Consider the following 19,683-nt stretch of genomic DNA (forward strand, 5'->3'; position numbering starts at 1 on the left):
ATACTTTATACTTCATTATCATCCCAATTATATGTTTTAAAGTTTCTTCCTTGTGCATGATAGATACTTGCTTATAGTTAACCGCTTACAAATTATGGTCATGCAATAATTGATTTTTAGTTGACTATATAAGAACAAATATTATTATTGATATTTTCCAGAGAATAAAGTTTTAAATATAAGATTCTAATTCTAACAATAAGATAAAATTAGTTTTTGTAAGAGATGAAATGCTTTAGCAAAACATGGATTGATCTGATTTGCTTTTGAAGTGGTTTAAGATTGCTATCAACTATCATTTGTGAAACTGTGGGGATTTTATAGACTACTAATTTATCCTAGTGTCTCAAATGTTAAAATAATAAATTTTAAGAGTTTTGACTTTGTGTTTAAATCTGGGTCTATTTTGAATTCTATTAATCATATTATTTTTAATGTATATAAACTATGAATATGATGAAAAATGACAAGTAAGTTATTTAGAATGAGTTCTTTAAACCACAAGAAAACTAGACTATAAAGCATAAGAAAAAATTTTCCATTCTAATAAAAATAATAAGTAGGGAATAAAATAGTTGATAGAATTGTTCCGTATATTTTCAACTTTTCCTTTTTTTCACAAGATGAGCCATAAATGTATTTAGTTTTTTACCTTAGTTTATTTTCTCAAACCATAGTTATATTCCGCTCTCTTCTGTGGAATTTATTTACAAACATTTCAGTGAATTTAGAATTTACTCAGTTATTAGGTAGAGGCAAATTATGCCCTGATATTATGAGAGATAGTCAATGTAATTTCTGTTCAGATGTCTCTACCAGTATGATTGACTATATAAAACGTGCCATCTGTAATTTCTTTAATTTTCCATGATGTTCCATTACTGAGAATAGGTACAGTAATTTAGAGATTGATCATGATGCTATATTTTATATATTCTTTTGAAAATTTCACTTTTACTAAATATCATAGTTGGCATACTTATGACCATAATTCTAGCAATATTAATATATATTTAACATACCATATAATAAATATCCTTATTTCTGTTTTTCTAAAAGTGATAGTAAGAGACTTTCTTATAGTAATGATTTAGCTAGAGATTTTTGTGTTTCTTGTTTATGTTTTGTGACATTAGGAAAGATTTACTCTTTCTCAGATACTATTAAAAAAGGATATGAAAGGATTAGGTATGCATAAAATGCAAATGTAGATAACATAAGTATCAGAATATAGAAATTCTGAAACCTTGAATTACTTACACTTGATATAATTAAAATTATCCATGTTGAAAATACTTTACAAGAAGATTTGAATTCCAAACAAGATAATTTTAAGTGAAAAACTCATTAATCATGAGCTTCTCAGTTTTTTTGATAATGAAAATACTATTATGTATACTAAAGCAGTTACTTAAAAATGTATTATTGCCTCATTTTCTTGCTTTGATTTCCTGTCAAATGTCTATTATTTCTGTACAAATAAGCTAGCAAGAACCCCAGCTATATAATTATCCCTCAGACACTTTTCTTCTTCAGGTTTATCATACAGTAAAAATTTCTTGTCCTTTCAGAACTTTGCAAATTAAAAACTAATATGAATGTATGACATATTATGCTTCATATTTTCCATTTTGTCACCCAAAGAAAATCTCAGGTTTTCCTTATACATGTCTGTGAAATAGGAGAGAAAACATTTAGTAGTAGTCATATATTTAACAGCATCTATATTGCCCGTAACCATTTATAGGTGAGCATTGTATGGACTTATAGGTAGGTGTGCCATATGTCCATTCTGAAACTTGTTTATCTCAGATAGAGACTTGTGTAATGAGCTTCTAACCCCTTGCCATTGTAGAGTCACCCCACTCTATTGAGTGTTACTATTTTCTAATTATAAAAGTAAATACTTTTCTAGTAATTAAGTACTATTAAATTTACAAAAACATGTTTTCAAAAGGATATAAAAATAAAGACTTATTGAGATAAACTTACAGCAATGCATTTCATGTATGAGATTAAGAAAAAAGTAGGAGTAAATACATTAATAGGATAATTGGGCAAGTTCACAGGTCTTTAAATCTCAAATATATGGATATGATGGTACTTTCGTATGATCTTCAATGTATGTAGAGAAACAAGAAAAATAGTAATACATTGAAAATAATCTATGATTTCACATTAAAATATAGTTCTAGACAGTGAAAAGGAAGAGAATTCATTTGACAACTGAAGAGAAAAACTGAAGCTTAAAGATGTTCACTTTATAACTCGACGTTACTACGAAGAATACGATTACTGTAGAGAGCAGAAAGTTTTAAAAAGTATTAGACTAAAGCATAAATTTTGATTCATAGTCTGCATGGTCACCCAGATATCAGTTTTTCATTGTTTTGAGGGCAAAAGGCTCTGCAGAAGGATGTGAGCATCTTACCATGGCTTTTAGAGTAAGGCCTAGCCTTGCAAGAAACTGTGCAATACAGTAGGACAATTAAGTTCATAAGAACTGAATAAGTGCTCCAGGAATGTTGCATTTCCTCAACTGTGCAAATTAGTTGAGTAATTCTGATTGTGATCTGGAAAAAATAGTAAATAGCAGAAATGTCTCAGTTCCCTGAAATTTGAATTTAAAGTAGTTTCACCTCTTGTCCCTTTGATGATAGTTACAAGCTTGTACTATTATCCACCAGGGTTTTCCTATCAGTAGCCCACTTCTGATCTTATGGCATTGAGAAAACATTAGTTTGACCTTAAAATTCAATAATGAGTTAAGCAGAATAAATAGCTACACAGGCCAGTCCAAGGTCGCAGAGCTTCTGTTCCAAATTTTCATGTACTTCATGCATATGCATATGCATATGCTTCAGTTTTTAGAAAGAAAGGATTATAATCAGGATAGAAATGAATATTGGAACCCTGACATTTTGCACATTGCTCTGTGTAAAGGGAAGACTGCAGAATCAAATTCTGGATGTCCAAATGTGCTCAGAGTACCAACATGCCTTCTTTTCTACTTAAATATTCTTGAGGACATTGTACACATTTGACAAAAGGGCTGCTATTAAAATCAAAAGCCCTGGCAGAATGTTTGCTCCTGAGTGTGGAAGAAGATGGTTAATGTTAAATAAATCCTGGAAATTCAACTGTGAGCAGTAATCATGATATTGACACATCTTGGTTTATAGTGGTTCACTGTAACCTATATGCTATAGAAGTAAACAGAAAGGGGGCATGTTGGACCTTTGCGCTTCTAAAATAGGACCACGAGAAAGGTTAAGAAGCAGTGGTAATTGGAAAATGAGTGCAATTAAACAAATTACATAGAATTTCTTACTCCTAAGGGATCAAAACTGACCTAAGAAAGATCAAAATTGATTTTTGGATTCAGAAAGCATGGCCTATTATTACACAAATATTATTTCTAATGGAAATTTTAGGTGAGGTTAGCATTCTCATTTTCTTCAGAGGTTTTCAAAGTATAGTTCCAGCAACTTTGGTCGCATCAGTCAACACCTTGAAATGTAATATATGCGCAAATTCTTGGATATCACTCCAAACCTAATGAATCAAATAACAGTTTAGGGACTGGGCTGGAAATATGTGTCAACAAGCTCTACAGTTGATTCTGATGCGTACTAAAATTAGAGATAAATCTTTCCTAAAAATCCCTTAGAACTTATATTGCCAGAATAAAGTCTCTTAAACCCAATAATACTCTTGGAATTTTTCTATTTAAAATAATTTAATTAAGTCTTGTTGGCCATTTATTTACAAAAATTCCATATGTACTACACATTCCTATGTCTTGGATTTTCCATATATTATAATGTTTTTGTTTGATTTTGGGCCACACTTGGGAGTGCGCAGGTCTTACTCATAGCTCTGCACTTAGGGATCACTCCTGGTGGGCTTGGGTGACCATATAAGGTGCCTGGGATCAAAGCCGGGTCAGCAGCATGCAAGACAACTGCCACCGACTGTACTATTGCTCCAGCCCCACATATTATAAATTTTAGGATCACCTAAAATAAAACATTTTATCTGATATTATGATATGCATATATACATGTAATGTTTGCGGCATTATCTATTAATATCTTAGTGATTGAGGATGCAAATAGATTTTAACTATGTTCTTAGTTAACTTTGTTTTCCTGTTGGATGCAATTAAGGGGTCAAAATTGACCTTTTAAGTCCCTCCCATTTCTTAGGACCTATGAATCCTAAAATTGATAAATATTTTGTCTCCAATACTCTGAGCACTTTTTGTGAATGTTGATTCTCAGCTGCTGTTATTTGAGCTATTTGAGAGCTACTATGTGTTTAAACTGTACCTGCGAAATGGATTTAGTGAAAGGTGCTTCTTATTTCATTAAGGCAGGATATTTTCTAGGTTTATTAATATTTAAATTGTATTTTTATGTGATAAAAAGTACAGTTCATATTCACAATGCAATTATACATAAAACTCCATGCCGTATAACTTGGCTCAAATTTTATTTTCCATGTTTATTCAGTTGGACTTTGGATCTAGCGAGGATACTTTTTCTTTGTTTTGGAATCATTTTTGCCCCACCCCACCTTTTCTTTTTGGCCCACTGTTTTCTTTCCACTAGAGTTTTTTCCTTTTGGTAACCAAACTATAATACAACACTGATTCTGCTATTGCTGTATATTTTCACGAGATCTGTAGTCTTCTGAGAGTAAGATTTATGTTGTTAATTTTATTAGTATTTCCCCAGGACCTAGAAGACTGTCATGTAGGTCATGTTCAATACATATTTATTGAGATGATTAATGAATAGATTCTGGATTATTCTTATTCACTATGTACCTAGTATGTGGCATACATTCACTGAGTACCGCTGAATAGATTAGTTTTTCAACCCTCTATTTTCCTGACTTTAAAATTTTGGGGGATGTGACTCTAATATGAAGCCAGGGCATGAAATATACACCACTGAGTCACAACCCAGTCTGGATTTTCCTGTCTTTTAAAGACTATACCATTAATTATTATTACATCTTTAGTGCCTGAAAAATGCTTTAACTATACAAAATAAAACATGATATTTAAATTAATATAAATATTTCTTCATTGAAATGTGCAAAATCCCTTAAGCATTCTTGGCTAAACAAACTTCAAACAACATCCTTTCCTTTGGACATCTTTACCATCTTGTAGAACTCTGTGTACCTTAGATGAATGAAATGTTGCATGGAACTCATTTTAAGGTATTTCTGACTTACACAGTGATGAATACCCCGTTAGCTTTATGGTCACATTTTCTTTGCTGTATGATTGAGATAAACTAGATTGCATTTGTCATGATGGCTATGGCCTGGTTTCACTGCTCCTCCCCAGGAAGTCTCAGATTTTGGCTTGTCTCAGTGCTGCCTGGGATGCAGCCTGCCCTCCATTCCCCAAGCTCCAGGGCCCACCCAGCTTCCTTCTGGCACTGAAGGCAGCGGCTGCTCTGCCACCCCTCTCTTCAGATAAGCATGGCTTGGAAATGCTATCTTTAGAGGTGATGAGTTTTTGTTTGGATAGAATTATGACTAGTATAAAGCCCACACATGCTAACAAGCCACAGAGTGCAAAATAATTATTGAAAGCAATTTGAGAGAAAAGTGGAAAATCATCCGGAGGAAAAACAAAATTGCTCCCAAAGCTTTGGTCCAATGTTTGACTATTAAGATTGAATCTTGAGCCTTAGGTTAAAGAATGGATGGAAGTGTTATTCTTTATACACTAAAAAAGTTTTACTTTTTAAGGTTAAATCTTTCTACCCAACTGCGTGACATCTTATTCCCAGTTAACCATGAAATACAACGGGAGCTGGGAAGTTGTTTCAAATGCTGGGACTCTTGCTTTGCATGCAGGAAACTTGAGTTTGATCCCAGCATTGAGTTGGTCTCTGAGGCTATTCCAGAAGTTGGCCTGAGCATTATCTTGTCTTTGCAAGACTCTAAAGTACTGAGCTCAGGGCTGGAGAGATAGTACAATGGACAAGATGCTTGCGTAGGTGACCAGCCTGGATTCAATCCCCAGTACCCCTGAACCCCTCCAGGAGTGATCCCTGAATACTAAGCCAGGAACAGGCTTTAAGGCACTGCCAGGTGGAGTCCTCAAACTAAACAAAACTAAAACTACACAAAAATTAAATAGTGATGCGCAAGTCAGTTTAATGGGTATCACCTGAGAATTGCGGCTCTCTTCTCAGACTTACATATGGAACCCCTACTCTAATTCATTGAATCAGATATTTCTAGAGATGCATCCAACTATTTGCAATTTGTAAGGCGGAAGGTGGGATTATGGCTTTGTGCTCAGGAATGATCCTGGAGGTAATTGGGGGACTACATGTGGTACTGGGGATTTGAAACAGGATCATCCATGGATAAGACAAGTGCCTTACCTCTTGTGCTTTCTCACCATCCCAAGAATTTTTAATTTAAACCAACCCTGAAGATGATTCCTGTATAAACTACAGTTTTAGAATGACTGCTCTAGATTGAGGACCTAGGAATGTGTAATTTCAACTTTATAACAATGAAATCTATTACATTACCTAAAGTTTAGTCCTTGTAAAAATTAGATTAATTTTTGCTTGGAAATTAACAATGTTTTACATTGAGTGACATGAAGGAGATTGTTGTTAACATTTAGATTACTTGTGGTAATAAGAGTCTCATTAATTACTTCTGTTCTTGGTAGCTGATGCTTTATTGAAAGGACCTGTGATAGCATTAATAAATGCAAACAAAGTGGAAGGTCCTGAGGTTAATGAGATAGTGAAACATTAATCTGTGTTTCTTCTTTAATGTTAAATGGAGATTCATCAGGTTCACTTTATATATTTTATATTTGTCTTTCTAGGAAGAACAAAGCATGCTAGCTATGGAAGAGGAGGGCACAGTACAGCTTCCACTGGAAGGGCATTATCGGTAAGACATAAATGTGAAAATTTGTACCAATTTGACTACTGGAATGTGTTGTTATAAATGCTACATAAGAGTTGCACTGAAAAGATTCCTACAGAGGTTTTAATTTTTTTCCCTAGACTTGAGTTAGAGCTGAAAGATCTGAAACGAGCAGTTAGGTTACACTATTCTATTATTAAGTTCTGTCACTAATTATTATGTGACTGTGGCTAACTAGCTTTAAATGAATAAAGGAAGGGAGCTGTTGTCTGAAGTCTTTTATTTCCATATTTTATATGAAAGCTATCTTTTAGATCATCTAAAAGTAGTAATCAAGAGCCAGGGAGATAATGCAGTGGGTAGGGTACTTGCCTGGCATGCAGACAACCTGAGTTCGATCAGCACCATATACAGTCCCCCAAGCTTTGCCATGAATGATCCCTGAGCACAGAGCCAGGAGTAAAACAAAAAACGCATCATAGATTGAATTGTATCTGACTGGGAGTGTCCTATAAATAAATGTATACACATATTTATATATGAAATAAAGGTAGTAACTGAGGATAGGTCAAATTCAATTCTTGTATAAATGAGCTAAGGTGTTAAATTGATAAATATCTAAACTTGGGAATCTACCACTAAGAAAAAGGGCACTCCAAAGAGGTTGTCTATTCCCTGAATTGGAGGATTCATTTATGTCCATCATTTTAGAAACTACCTATATAGCTCTGGAAAATATGCAAATTTTTATGCACAGAGACATAATAAAAAAATTCCTAGAAGCATGAAAACTCTCTAAAAGAGAGAAAAATTAAGTATTTGGCCAAAATTATATGTATTAAATTATATATATAATATTGAAGTATTAAAGTTCCTTATAAAAAGTTTAAGGTATGGTCAGTAAAATAGCAGAAGACTTGAGAAGATTTTTTTTCCTGAGGAGGGCATTTGTTATGGTGTTAAAAACAAAATAAGAGAGAATCTTCTGGGTGAATATAACAATATTTCTAAGATTTGAAAACTACAACCTAAAAGTGAGTGCAGTATAAATCATTTTTTCAAAACAACATTTGGTTTTAAGGTCGTGTTAAATTTTAGTTGAATAAGTACATTCACTGACTGGAGCGATAGCACAGTGGGTAGGGCATTTGCCTTGCATGCGGCCGACTCGGGTTCGATTCTTCTGTCCCTCTAAGAGAGCCCGACAAGCTATCCTGCCCACACGGCAGAGCCCGGCAAGCTACCCATGGCATATTCGATATTCCAAAAACAGTAACAAGTCTCACAATGGAGACATTACTGGTGCCTGCTCGAGCAAATTGATGAACAACGGAATGACAGTCCTACAGTGCTATAGTACATTCGTATGTGTTTTCTGTACAAACCTAGTCTTATGTGTTACCCTTTCCAAAAGGATTCAGGGATAAATAAACTGAGATGTCCCTTACTATATTCTAGTTTAGATTCATTGTGCATCAGTATGTTGAAAAATATAAGTAGTACTATATATTTTTAAGTCTAACTTTGTTTAATCAGCAATTTCTAAATACTTTTGTAACAAGATTCTTTGTTACCCAATGTTATGAAATATCTATATTCCATATGAAACAAAGTTGAGATAGATTAAAGGGATAAAGATGACAAGTATAGATGGGACAGGGTGGGAGGCTGTGACCTTAGCAGTTTTGTTCCAGATTTGTAGTTTTACTAAGAGTAAAGAATTGATATTGTTTCTTCTTATGAACAACAATGATGATCATGTGACATCGATGTAGAATTTCTGTAGAACATAATTTGTCTATAGCAGAGTGTTTTACATAATGAGTATTGCTTTCTCACTTAATGAAACTTTCCTTGGTAACCTATAATTTATCTCTGCTGCTGTTTCTGTTTCTAGTCCCGAAAATGATTTGAAGTAAGCTGAGTGTTACCTTAGTTCATACCACTTTAAAACATGAAGAAAGCTCCCAGTATAACATAAATTCTGATATTGCAAGCTATTGTACCTGCCTTATCCCACCCCAACCTTTTGAGAAGATCTGTCAAATATGCTTGTAGACTACATTCATTTGTTCAACAAATATCTGCTAGGCTCTGTCTGCTAGTCTCTGTCTAGGTCTTGGGATAATAGGAGTGGACAATGGTCAAGAATCTTTGTCCAAATGAAGCTTGTCCAAAAGAATGGAGGTAAGGGGAGATAGAAAATAACTAAAAAAGCAATATAAATATGTAAATATGTACACACATATATATGGGTATATACACACATATATATGTGTGTATACATATATATAGCATCTGAAATAGTAAAAAATGCAACAAGAACAAAAAGTGATATGAGGGTCATATGAGAGACCCTCATTAATATGTCATCAAATTGACATATTAATAGTCAGCAAAGACTAGTATCAGGTGTATTTTAATAAAATAAATGATTGGCCCTTATAAAGACATTACAGGATGACAGAAGAGTAATAAAAAGTTCCCAAGGGTAGCCTACATTTTCCAGAAGATTTAGAAGGCATTATAGCTGAAAAGGAAGAAACAGCTCATGAGACCTGAGAGTGAGGGTATTACAGACCATCTACTTGAATTTAACTCTTCATGGGATGTAAAAAACTAAGGAACGCCGAGGGGCGAGTGCACTCGCGGGCTCTCCGGGCGGCTCTGTCTCACCACCCGCGTTCGGTGCTCTGGAACCACCGTGTGTGGACTGGATCGGGACGGCCAGTGGTTAAGGAAAGGCGAAGGAAGAACGAGGACCAAGCTGGTTGCTGATTAGTTACCGTTTATTCAATCTTCCATCTCTCTCATCTCCCGCACTCCCAGCTCCGGTCTCTCTCTGGATCAATTACCGCCACCTTGCCTTCTAGGCTACACCCAGCCAGGTAGCAAAATCAACATAAGAAAGCCCTTCCTGAGGGCAGGGCATTCCAAAGCCCTTCCTCACTCTTAAGGTTTTTTTCTTTTCCTTAGTCCAGGAACTTATTAACATCTTAATACTAGTTATTTTTGTATGGACATAGCAAGGGATATATTGAGGCTTGCAAGCAGCTCTCCTGGCAACATCTTGTCACAGACTCAGACCACAGCACTCAGGCCAGATTAACCATTCCTCACCCTAGCAGGGTCCAAATCTAGTTATCACTGTTTGGATCATGACAGCATTTGTCCATGATCAAGCTCTTAACTTATAGTTAAGCATTAGGCACTTTGGCCAGGCCCATCTCAATGCCAGGGTAGCACACAACTCACCGCTTGCCCTGGGTACTTCTCGTCCCCCATCGGGACCGTGCTTTGGGGGTGCTAGGAAGTAAGGGCAGCTGAGGCTTAGGTCAAGAGAACAGATGCCCTGGAGGAAAATATCATGTAGAGTCAAATGATTCCCAGGTTACAAAAGCATAACATTTGTTAAGTCTTCCTGTGTCCATACAAAAAGGACTTGCTCTGAATAAACTATGCGAAGGACTCAAGGAGAAGAGAAAAACATCATTTACAAGTCAACAGAACACTAAGAAAGAAGCTATAAATAAACAAAGAGGAATAGGAGCACTGTAATGGGAGTAACCCAATAAACCTAAACTACCTGAGGCTATGTTATCCTACAATGGGATATATTATGTAATCTGACAAGGAAGGTGATCTTCTTAAAAGATCAAAGGTGATCTTTGAGACTATTAGATGTAAGACACTGCAAACTCAGAATTTCATAACTGTCATTTGAAATGGGTAAGGAAAACTGTAGTTAAAATCCATTTCTTTATAAGTAGAATCTTTCGTTTAGATTTTCTATCCTCACAGATTGTTTTACTATAACAGAGGGAACTATCCAGTGCTTCTCAATTTTTTTTTTTTTTTGCCTCACACCCAGCGATGCTCAGGGGTTACTCCTGTCTCTGCACTCAGGAATTACTCCTGGTAGTGCTTGAGAGACCATATGGAATGCTGGCAATTAAACCCAGATCAGCTGCGTACAAGGCAAATTGCCCTACCAGCTGTGCTACCGCTCCAGCCACTGCTAGTCAATTTTTTTTTTTTTTTTTTTGCTTTTTGGGTCACACCCACCAATACTCAGGGGTTACTCCTGGCTTTGCACTCAGGAATTGCTCCTGGCAGTGCCTGGGGGACCATATGGGATGCCGGGGATCGAACCCATGCAAGGCAAACGCCCTACCCATTGTGCTATCACTCCAGCCCCTGCTAGTCAAATTTTAATGATCAAAAGTACTGTACAAATATACAAGATGGTCTTTATTTAGTTTCTATAACTAGATAATTGTTACTTATTTAATGTTTGTCATTTCATTTTGGGTAAACTCCTATCTAGAGATGATCCATCTGTAATCAATATTTCTGATGAAATGTCAAAGACTGCCTTGTGGAGGAACCTTCTGATTACTGCTGATAACTCAAAAGATAAGGAGTCAAGCTTTCCTTCTAAAAGGTTTGAATTCTAAAATGTTATGAATTTATACTAGTCTGAATCATTTTAGGACATGCATCCATTAGCAGAGAATATTAGATCCAACCCAATATGTATTTTAAATACCTCAGACAATTCTTTTGAAAGTGAATAGTAATTATGATGATCATATCTGTTGTATTTTCAACATTTCCCCAGCAAATTAAAAGCTTACTCCAAAAATGTTTAAGTGGGGAGAAATGGTGCCATAAATGAGTCTCGATGCACAGCAGTTTTGAACATTAATTTTGTCCTACTCTTTTCAGTAGAATATTTTTGCTCTCCTTTTTTACCAATTTTACCTGTTTAACCCATTTCCCAACACCCTCTTAAATGTATGAGCAATTTTACATTTCCCCATTGCACTTTTTAATGTAACATGCAATGATGTTTTATGATACATCTCCAGTCCACTATTCTGAACCCTTGAAATATTTCCTAACCTCCTTACCCCCAGACATTTTAGCTCTAAAAATTTCTAGTAATTCTTATTCTCTGCATGCAAACATTATAAACAACTCCTGTATCTGAGGATGATTGTTTCAAATGCATGCTGGGGAAAGAATGTTTCCATAATTTCCAAGTGTCACTACAGAAATTTATGAATTAAAGTATTTGAGCACCAACTGATTTTTTTTTAATTTATGAAGAGTTCTCACCATCCAGTCTTCTTAGATGATGATCTGAAGAAAAATCTCTATGTGAATGCTAATATTTCTTCTTACTAAAGAGTGATTGAGGGATTTGGGACAGTGTATAATGATAAATTTTCTTTATTTTCATGACCTAAAATTAACTTTTTCTACTTAATTTTTATATTACATTTTTTGCCATAAGCTCCCCTTCCTAATCACTCTAGAAGCTGCTTTCCCAAAGGTAAGACCCACCCCCTCAAACCTACTCCTTGGTTGCATTTCCCTCTGTTAAATGGTGTCTTCTAGAAACCTGGTCAGCCTATGTTCTCTGTATGAGTTTTGGGGAGGCAAAAGGCATGGAGAGTCTTGGCTCAGATCCACCACCAGACTGTTTATGGTGTTTCTATAACTACTCAGCTGTTTTAGAGGGCTTGAAAATTGAGTAAACCTTTTCCTCACATGACTTTTACAAATGAATCATACATAAAATCAACAGATCTCCAGAACTTTATTTAGTAATGACATCAAATTTCTATATTGGAAAGAGAATGTATGTTTTTAATGAAGAAACTGCAAAGTTGGGAGCTTCCATTTATATTCTTCCATGCTTCCAAACCTGTAAGTGTTATCTGACTTCATGAGAAATATTCAAGAAAATGGGCTAGAAAAGTAGGATACTTTAGCTTCTGAAAAATCTCTCTCTTGTTGCTGGTTTTTGTCCCCCCAAAATGGCATGTTGCTTCAGTGTCATCTCTATCCCAAACAGTGGATGTGTTGCTTCGCCCAGGAAAAGCTAAGGATTAGCTTCTGTCTCTGTCTCTGTTGCTCTCTCTCTCTCTCTCTCTCTCTCTCTCTCTCTCTCTCTCTCTCTCTCTCTCTCTCCACACACTCTCCTACTTTCAACACTAGCTTATAACCTTCAACCAAAGGAAGCTAATATAATAATACAATAGGCTCTTTCTTTCCATGTCTTTGTTGGCGTTTTCTATCTTAAAACAAAGCTTTAAAGTCTTCTTTTATTTCTTTACTAGGTCCAAGCAAAAATGGGATTTTATCCTGTCTTTCTTTTATCTTCCTTTTCTAAAGATGCCTACTTCAGTGTGGTAGTCATCAATACAGTAATTCAGATTTGTTGGAAATATTGAAAGAAAATCAGATATGAAGATACTAATTTCTCAAATCCATTGAAATATGTGCTTCTAGAGTCTCTATTAAATTAAAAATATTACATTTCTTTGATTTTTTAAAAAGTAAATCTCAGATGTATGAGATAAAATTAAAACCCTGTCATGAAAAGTATGTGGAGAGTTTGAGGTGCTTGAGCTAGTATATGGTTTTTATTCTTATAAATTCTATGTCTAGTTCTATATGAAACATAGTCCAAACTCTTCCTCTGTTTTACTTTGGTTCAAGAAAAAAAATTTATGTCAAGATACTTAGGTACTCCTTAAAGCAAATAATAAATGTATGATGCTTTTTTTGCCAGAAAATCCTAGTTACTTTTTAAAAGTGTCTAGACTACTTCCCAGAATGATAAACTTTTGAGAATTAATCCTATGCTTTAAGCAGGTACAATTTTAAATGTGATGTTTATATTTTATGTTTTCGTGAATATAATTGTAACTAATATTTTGAATATAATATCTAATAACATGGGGTTCAAACTACTGTGCAAGAACGTTTACCCAACTTTCTTCACATTGTTGGTGGCCATCTTTCAGCTTCAAAATTCATAAGAAAGACTTAATGGTTGTAGCTTACAGAAATCCCTAAACCATAAATGTGAATAACACCAGTCCTATTCCAAAGTCACTCCTGTATCTACATGTTAGTTCAAGACTTTAAAGGATGATCAGGAACTATGAAATATTTGTACTTTATAGAGTATCTGTGGGAGAATATCCAACCCCACCCTTAGTTGCTTCCATTCAGCCCTTTTTCCAAAGGCCTCTGTGCCTATAAGAGAAGACTGGATATAAACCTTTCCTTAATAGAGTTTGAAGTAATATTGATATTATCAATATTCCATTCTTTTGTTTTTAAAATTCTTTTTATCCAGCTTAACAGAGAGAGGATCCAAGAGCTAATTGCAAATTCCACCCCATCTGTGGGATGTCTAATTTTGATCCTGGTTCAACAGAGCTATACATACACGTGGCAATTTCCTCTGAAGCTTATTGAATGGATTTGTTGAAATAGGTGTCATGAAAGAAATTATATTGTTTCAGAATAGATGAATAACTGCTCTTCTTTTTAAACTAGTACCTAAGATCAGTGTTCCTTGGGCAGGTGCTTGGCAAAGCTAGAGAATGAATGTCGGTTTCACTTTGTGACAGAGGCAAGGCTCTAGGACAGCCCTCGCTGCTTCCCTCCATCCAGATCCCCACTACCACTACCTTCCTCTACTCTCAATTCTTCTTTGTCCTGATTTCCTAAGCCTGGCCTCTTATGCCTGCTTGGTAAATGTTGCTCCTTATAACTGTTTCAGTGTTACTTAAAATTTTAAACTTCATAGATGTTTAGAAGCATGAAGGAAATGGACTACTGTTTGCTTTCTCTTGAAATGCTGCTCCCTTATCTTTTAGATTATCACATTTAAGGATAGAGTAATTGTCTTGTCCATCTTGTATCCATATTTCTCTGCAGAGTATCTGACACATTATTTACTTTCAATGTAGTTATTATAATAGCAATGATATATGTTCACTAAATACATGAATATAATTGTAAGAGTTAGTTTCAAATTGAAATAAAGTTATGCAATAGGATTAAGAAATTTATATGCATGCAGTACAAATATTTATATTTATAATAGTTTTCATAAAAGTCTTCAGTCAGATACACCTTTTCTCCTTCAGAGTTTGTTGAAATATGATGTTATACCCAAACCACTGGTTTCAAAGAGTGCAGTATCTAGACATTTAACCAATTACTGTTTTATAACCAAATATCCAGTTTGACCAAAGTAGAACATAAGGAGTTAGCCAACCTATGAATCCACTTAATGTTCTGATTGTATTTTAGTGTTTGATGACTAACAATGGCCTTGGGAATTTGCTCATTTATCAACAGGTTGTAAAAAAAAGAGTACTGTGCATATAGGAATTGTGCAGATATAGAGACCAGTATGTTTCTTTCCCCACAATTTCCTACAGATGGGATCATATTCACACTTCTGGGACATAACAACATCTTGGTCAAGGAAAAACCACATTTAAGACAGTGGGCCCTATATACAGCCCAGGTGTATAGTTGCTTATACCTCTCAAGTATTCATATGTGAAGGCAGTGACATTCAGACAACAGAATTTCCTAGCAACATATTTCTCAGAAGGCTTATCTGACATTAAATAAAATACAACTGTATTCTATCTTTCAAACAATGCATTGAAATTGGAATTAAGCACTTCAGAATTCTGATAGCTGAGCTGCAAGAGAACTTAGAGGCCATCTAGGCAAAAAGTAGTTTGCAAATAAGGAAACCAAAGTTCCAGGGGGATCAAATAACTAGTGTGGGTCTTCGGGCTTTTTCACTTTTGAGAACTGAACATAATCTTACTCCCAGTCCAGAGTTTTCTCCCATCACATGTAGCCTTTTGTCCCTGGCTTTGTTTGACAGAGAGATGGAGAGCCAGGTAGGGGCTAAGGAAAGTTAATTTTGGAAGTAGGGTAGCAAGAACTTGTCATCTGAAAGGAACTTAAAGTAGAAGAAAGTGAGTCATACAGATAGAGGAGTTAAAAATACAGAGTTAAGACGCTCAACACATCATGTGCACACTGTCATCTCTTCTCATGGAAGGAGAAAAGAAAAGGGAAAAAAAAGTTGCGTTGCTCTGACCTGTAAGTGGTGTGTGCTGAGAAGTGTGGCAGGCATAAACCCGGGTGCCACAGAGACTCGCTCACACCAGCTCGCAGCGCTGGCAGCGTGCCACAGATGGCAGAAGCTCCGGCACTTCTTACCTGATGGTGCCGGGTGGTGGTGACAACTGAGAAGGGCTGTTTCTAGCTTGAATTGGAGGAAAAACAATTTCAAAAGCACACTCTTAGAATGTGTCTAAGTTATTGACCACTAAGAAAACTGCACAGGAGGCCTCATCAGAAAAAAAACAAACTGTGGGGGGAGCAATTTTCACTTTATTACTTGTAGAAGAGTTATAAAACTATGGGTTTCCCCACCATCAACAGTTTCTAACATTCACCTTAAGGACCAAAGTTAACAGTGGAAAGTGGTGGATTCTTTCATTCCAGGGCCTCAGAGGCCAGCTAAATTCCTCTTTCCTGTCAGCAGCGGGAAGGTTACAGAGAGGCTTCAAGCATGGAGGACCTGACCCATGTTTGAAAATCCTTCTGCCCTTCCTGAAGCAAGGCACTCATAATGTGAACTTCATACATGTGGCGCATAATGTGGGTTTTCCAACAAAAATCTCACCGTGAGAGTAGGAAATTAAATAGTGAAAATATTTAAAAATGCACAAATAAGGATAGTATAGTTGCATTACCAGTTTGCACACTAATAAAGCTAATTAAGAATGTGATCAAACAGAAGTTGCTCGGGAGTGAATTTGTTCTAGAAGGAGTGAGGTAACACATTGTTCCTTTGATCAGCAGGGCAAGGGAGGGTTTGTCTATGAAGAGACAGCATGGGTATATGGAGCACAGAGGTGGGGTGCCCTCTTATAGACCAGTGAATATGTGTCTGCTGACCATCATGCAGTCCTCACCAAAGAGGAGGTCTGAGCCATACACAAAGGACAAGCCAATGACCAGAACTACTTGCTGCGACATCTCCCTTGTGACATTTAGAGTGTCAGTTCTATATTTAAGTTGGGGGCATGAGTGGCATTTTCAATAATCATTAATGATTCATTCCCCAAACAAGGACCCTAGTATTGATCTTGCATGCTCCTGAAATTGTTTTTTAAAAATATCTGGTTTTGTTTTTTAGTTTGTGCTCTTTGGATTTACCCATTTCTGCAGTTGTTGGTTTCTGTTATACAAAGAGCAGAGGATTTTAATTGTTGTTATCTATCTATGCTTCCCAGCATGAAAGAGCAATGCCTAAGGGCCCTTGTTGTGCTTTGGGGTTGATGGGTTCTGTGTCTGAGCAAGCAGATATCACAGTAGCCATACAGGATTGCAGTAATACATTTCTCCTTCTTTTTTTCCCTCGTAGCATTGAAAGCCGAAAAGAGAAGAAAGCTGACTCAGGGAAAGGTGTTGACAGGGAGACTTGTCTATGACTTGATCTTCAATTTATTTTTCACATATATCTGAGAAGAGTGCCACAATTATTAATAAAACTGCTTTGATCATGTATTGTAAATTCTGTCTCTTGGTCCAAATCCACCTTCATACTGTAAGTAGTGCAATACTTGTTTCATTTCTGTGTTTAAACTTCTGAGCAGTGAGACAAACTTGTGAGCATATACAATAGCTAATGCAAGAAACTGTATTCCTTGCTCTATGTTAGACATTTATAAACAGGGGATTCTCATTGTTAGTTTTGTGAGAGCAATAGCTTTCTTAAAGAGATAAGTCATATTTACCTAGTTTGTATTTTTCCTATTTTGGTGATCTGAAGATACCTGATAATTTTACTCAGAGGAATTTTGAAAGGTAGCCTAATGTTTTATTTTTTAAGCTTAGCATTAGTGACTTGCTTCAAAAGACCCAAATCAAAAAACTAGCTTGAAAGCATTTTTAATAATTGTATTTATGCATTTACTTTATTTAATATGATACATTTAATACTTAAGGATTTCTATATTACTGAAACTTAGTAATTTGAAAGAAATATATACAAACCTGTCCACAACTTGTCTAAAAGAATCACAGTATTATGAAAAGTCAAGTAGTATTTGCTTTGAAATACAAATTGTGATTACATGATCAAATACTAGGCTTGTATGAAATGCGTTAGAAAAACTTTACAAGTTTTGTGAGATTTTCAATATAAACCTCTATCATAAATATGCTGTTGACTTTATCTTTCATTAACACCAGATGTTTTCTGAATAAGCCTATCATATACATATTTGTGGACTCTGTTAAATAACTGTACATGGAATTTTGCTGCTAGAGCTTGTGTTCTACTTAATGCTGCTTCTGAATAATATTGTAAGGTTAGACAGACCAGTCCCCAGTTTGCTTATTATTTTTTCCCTACATAGCTCTTTCCACTATTTAAATGCATGTTGTGGAAAATTAATCTTTTAAATAAAAGTTTCAGAGTCTTTTTGAGGAGAAGATCTGTAGATATTTTAATATATATGAAAGAATCCATCTTTATAAGAAGGCAAGTGAAGAACTGTTGAGTATTACTAAAGATATAGCATTTCATTTCATTCTAAATATATGTGAAATGAATAAAGAATAAATATCATAGTGTTCTTGTTTCCCAAGAATGACCAGTAATTATCAATATTTTACAACACTTCAGTGTCTAATGTTATAATAATTCAGAGTCCTATTATTTCTCAAAACTATTAATTACATACTTCAAGTATAGGGCACATATTAAAAAAAAGTAAAAGTAAATCCTCTTGTGATTAATCTTATGAGGGAAAAACCAACAACAATAAAAGCTCCATTAGGCTTAACATTTTGATACCTTCTGAAAAATTCCTTTCACAGTCTTTCAAAAATAATCTGTTATGGAATGTAAGTGCTAAAATATGAAAAGATGAATTTGCAATTAATAAAGTTTGTGTTTGTAAGTGCCATGGTGAAATACAGAAACTTCCCATTCCAAAAGTGCTGCCTTTGTGTATTTTATAATTCAGATTCTATATTGTAAAACCTTTTTATTGTTTTATGGTCTAACTATACATGTCAGTTAGTCCCCAAAACAGTCTGTAGTGTTTTAAAATATGAATAATTGTTCTTTTAAATATAATCATCATGACTTAAAACCTTCTCATAATCACACATATTTGAACACATAATCATATCCAAGGAAATTCTGTATTTTAAGCATTTTATAGTTGTTTTGTTCTTGTGTAAACTTTAATGCTATCCCTGTGTTAATCCTAGTATTTTAAAATCATATAATTTATAAGAAAAAAATGTATGTTTCCTCTTAATTTTAGAATCCTGGTTAAAATTTCTGAATATCTTGAATGTAATTTATTGCAGAGTTTAAGTCATGTGTAAAATGTGACTCGGATATTGTGTTTTTTTCACAACTAAGAAATGTTATGTGGAAATAAATAGCCTAATTTCCTTGCACATTTTAAATTGTGGTGTAGTGTCTTGTCTCTTTATTCCCATAATATTAGTCAGTTAATCAATGTAGATTATTCTGATTAAGAAAAATCTTTCAATTTAGACACCCAAAATGTTAAAAAACTCAGTGAGGTAGACATTTTACAAATAGTCCAACTATTTGAACTTTTATGACCAGAAAATCATGAGTCATCAGTTATAATGTATCTCTCCATCTTTACACACAGAAGTTATGTGGGTAAAAATGGCGTACTTTCTATGACCAGTCAGAGCTTCCAAGATCATTAGTAGAATTTCTCATTATTAGAATTCCTTGGACTTGGTTTTTATAATCCCCATGAGATGTTTCCATTTCCATTTCTTTCCTCCCTGTTACAGTAGGTCAGGTGGGACCACTATTGTTTTGTAACCACCTGGCAGTGTGTTGTGAAGATAATTGCA

The 19,683-nt window shown here is 35.0% G+C and overlaps 1 protein-coding gene across 8 annotated transcripts in view; it reads left to right on the forward strand.

The window, feature by feature from the left end:
• The window catches only part of SLC4A10 (solute carrier family 4 member 10), a 277,439-nt gene extending 258,181 nt beyond the window's left edge, over positions 1-19,258 (forward strand). For 7 of the 8 annotated variants that reach the window (XM_055119947.1, XM_055119950.1, XM_055119952.1 and 4 more), the window contains 3 exons: positions 6,878-6,945; positions 11,249-11,365; positions 17,192-19,258. In XM_055119947.1, the coding sequence (XP_054975922.1) occupies positions 6,878-6,945; positions 11,249-11,365; positions 17,192-17,258 (252 nt within the window). In that variant the 3' untranslated portion in view covers positions 17,259-19,258. Of the gene's footprint in view, positions 1-6,877; positions 6,946-11,248; positions 11,366-12,220; positions 12,260-17,191 lie in introns of all 8 variants that reach the window. The other variant, XM_055119951.1, reaches the window with a different exon arrangement.
• Positions 19,259-19,683: the final 425 nt, after the last annotated feature.

The sequence above is a fragment of the Sorex araneus genome, chromosome X (genome assembly GCF_027595985.1).
Source record: "Sorex araneus isolate mSorAra2 chromosome X, mSorAra2.pri, whole genome shotgun sequence".
Lineage (NCBI taxonomy): Eukaryota > Metazoa > Chordata > Mammalia > Eulipotyphla > Soricidae > Sorex > Sorex araneus.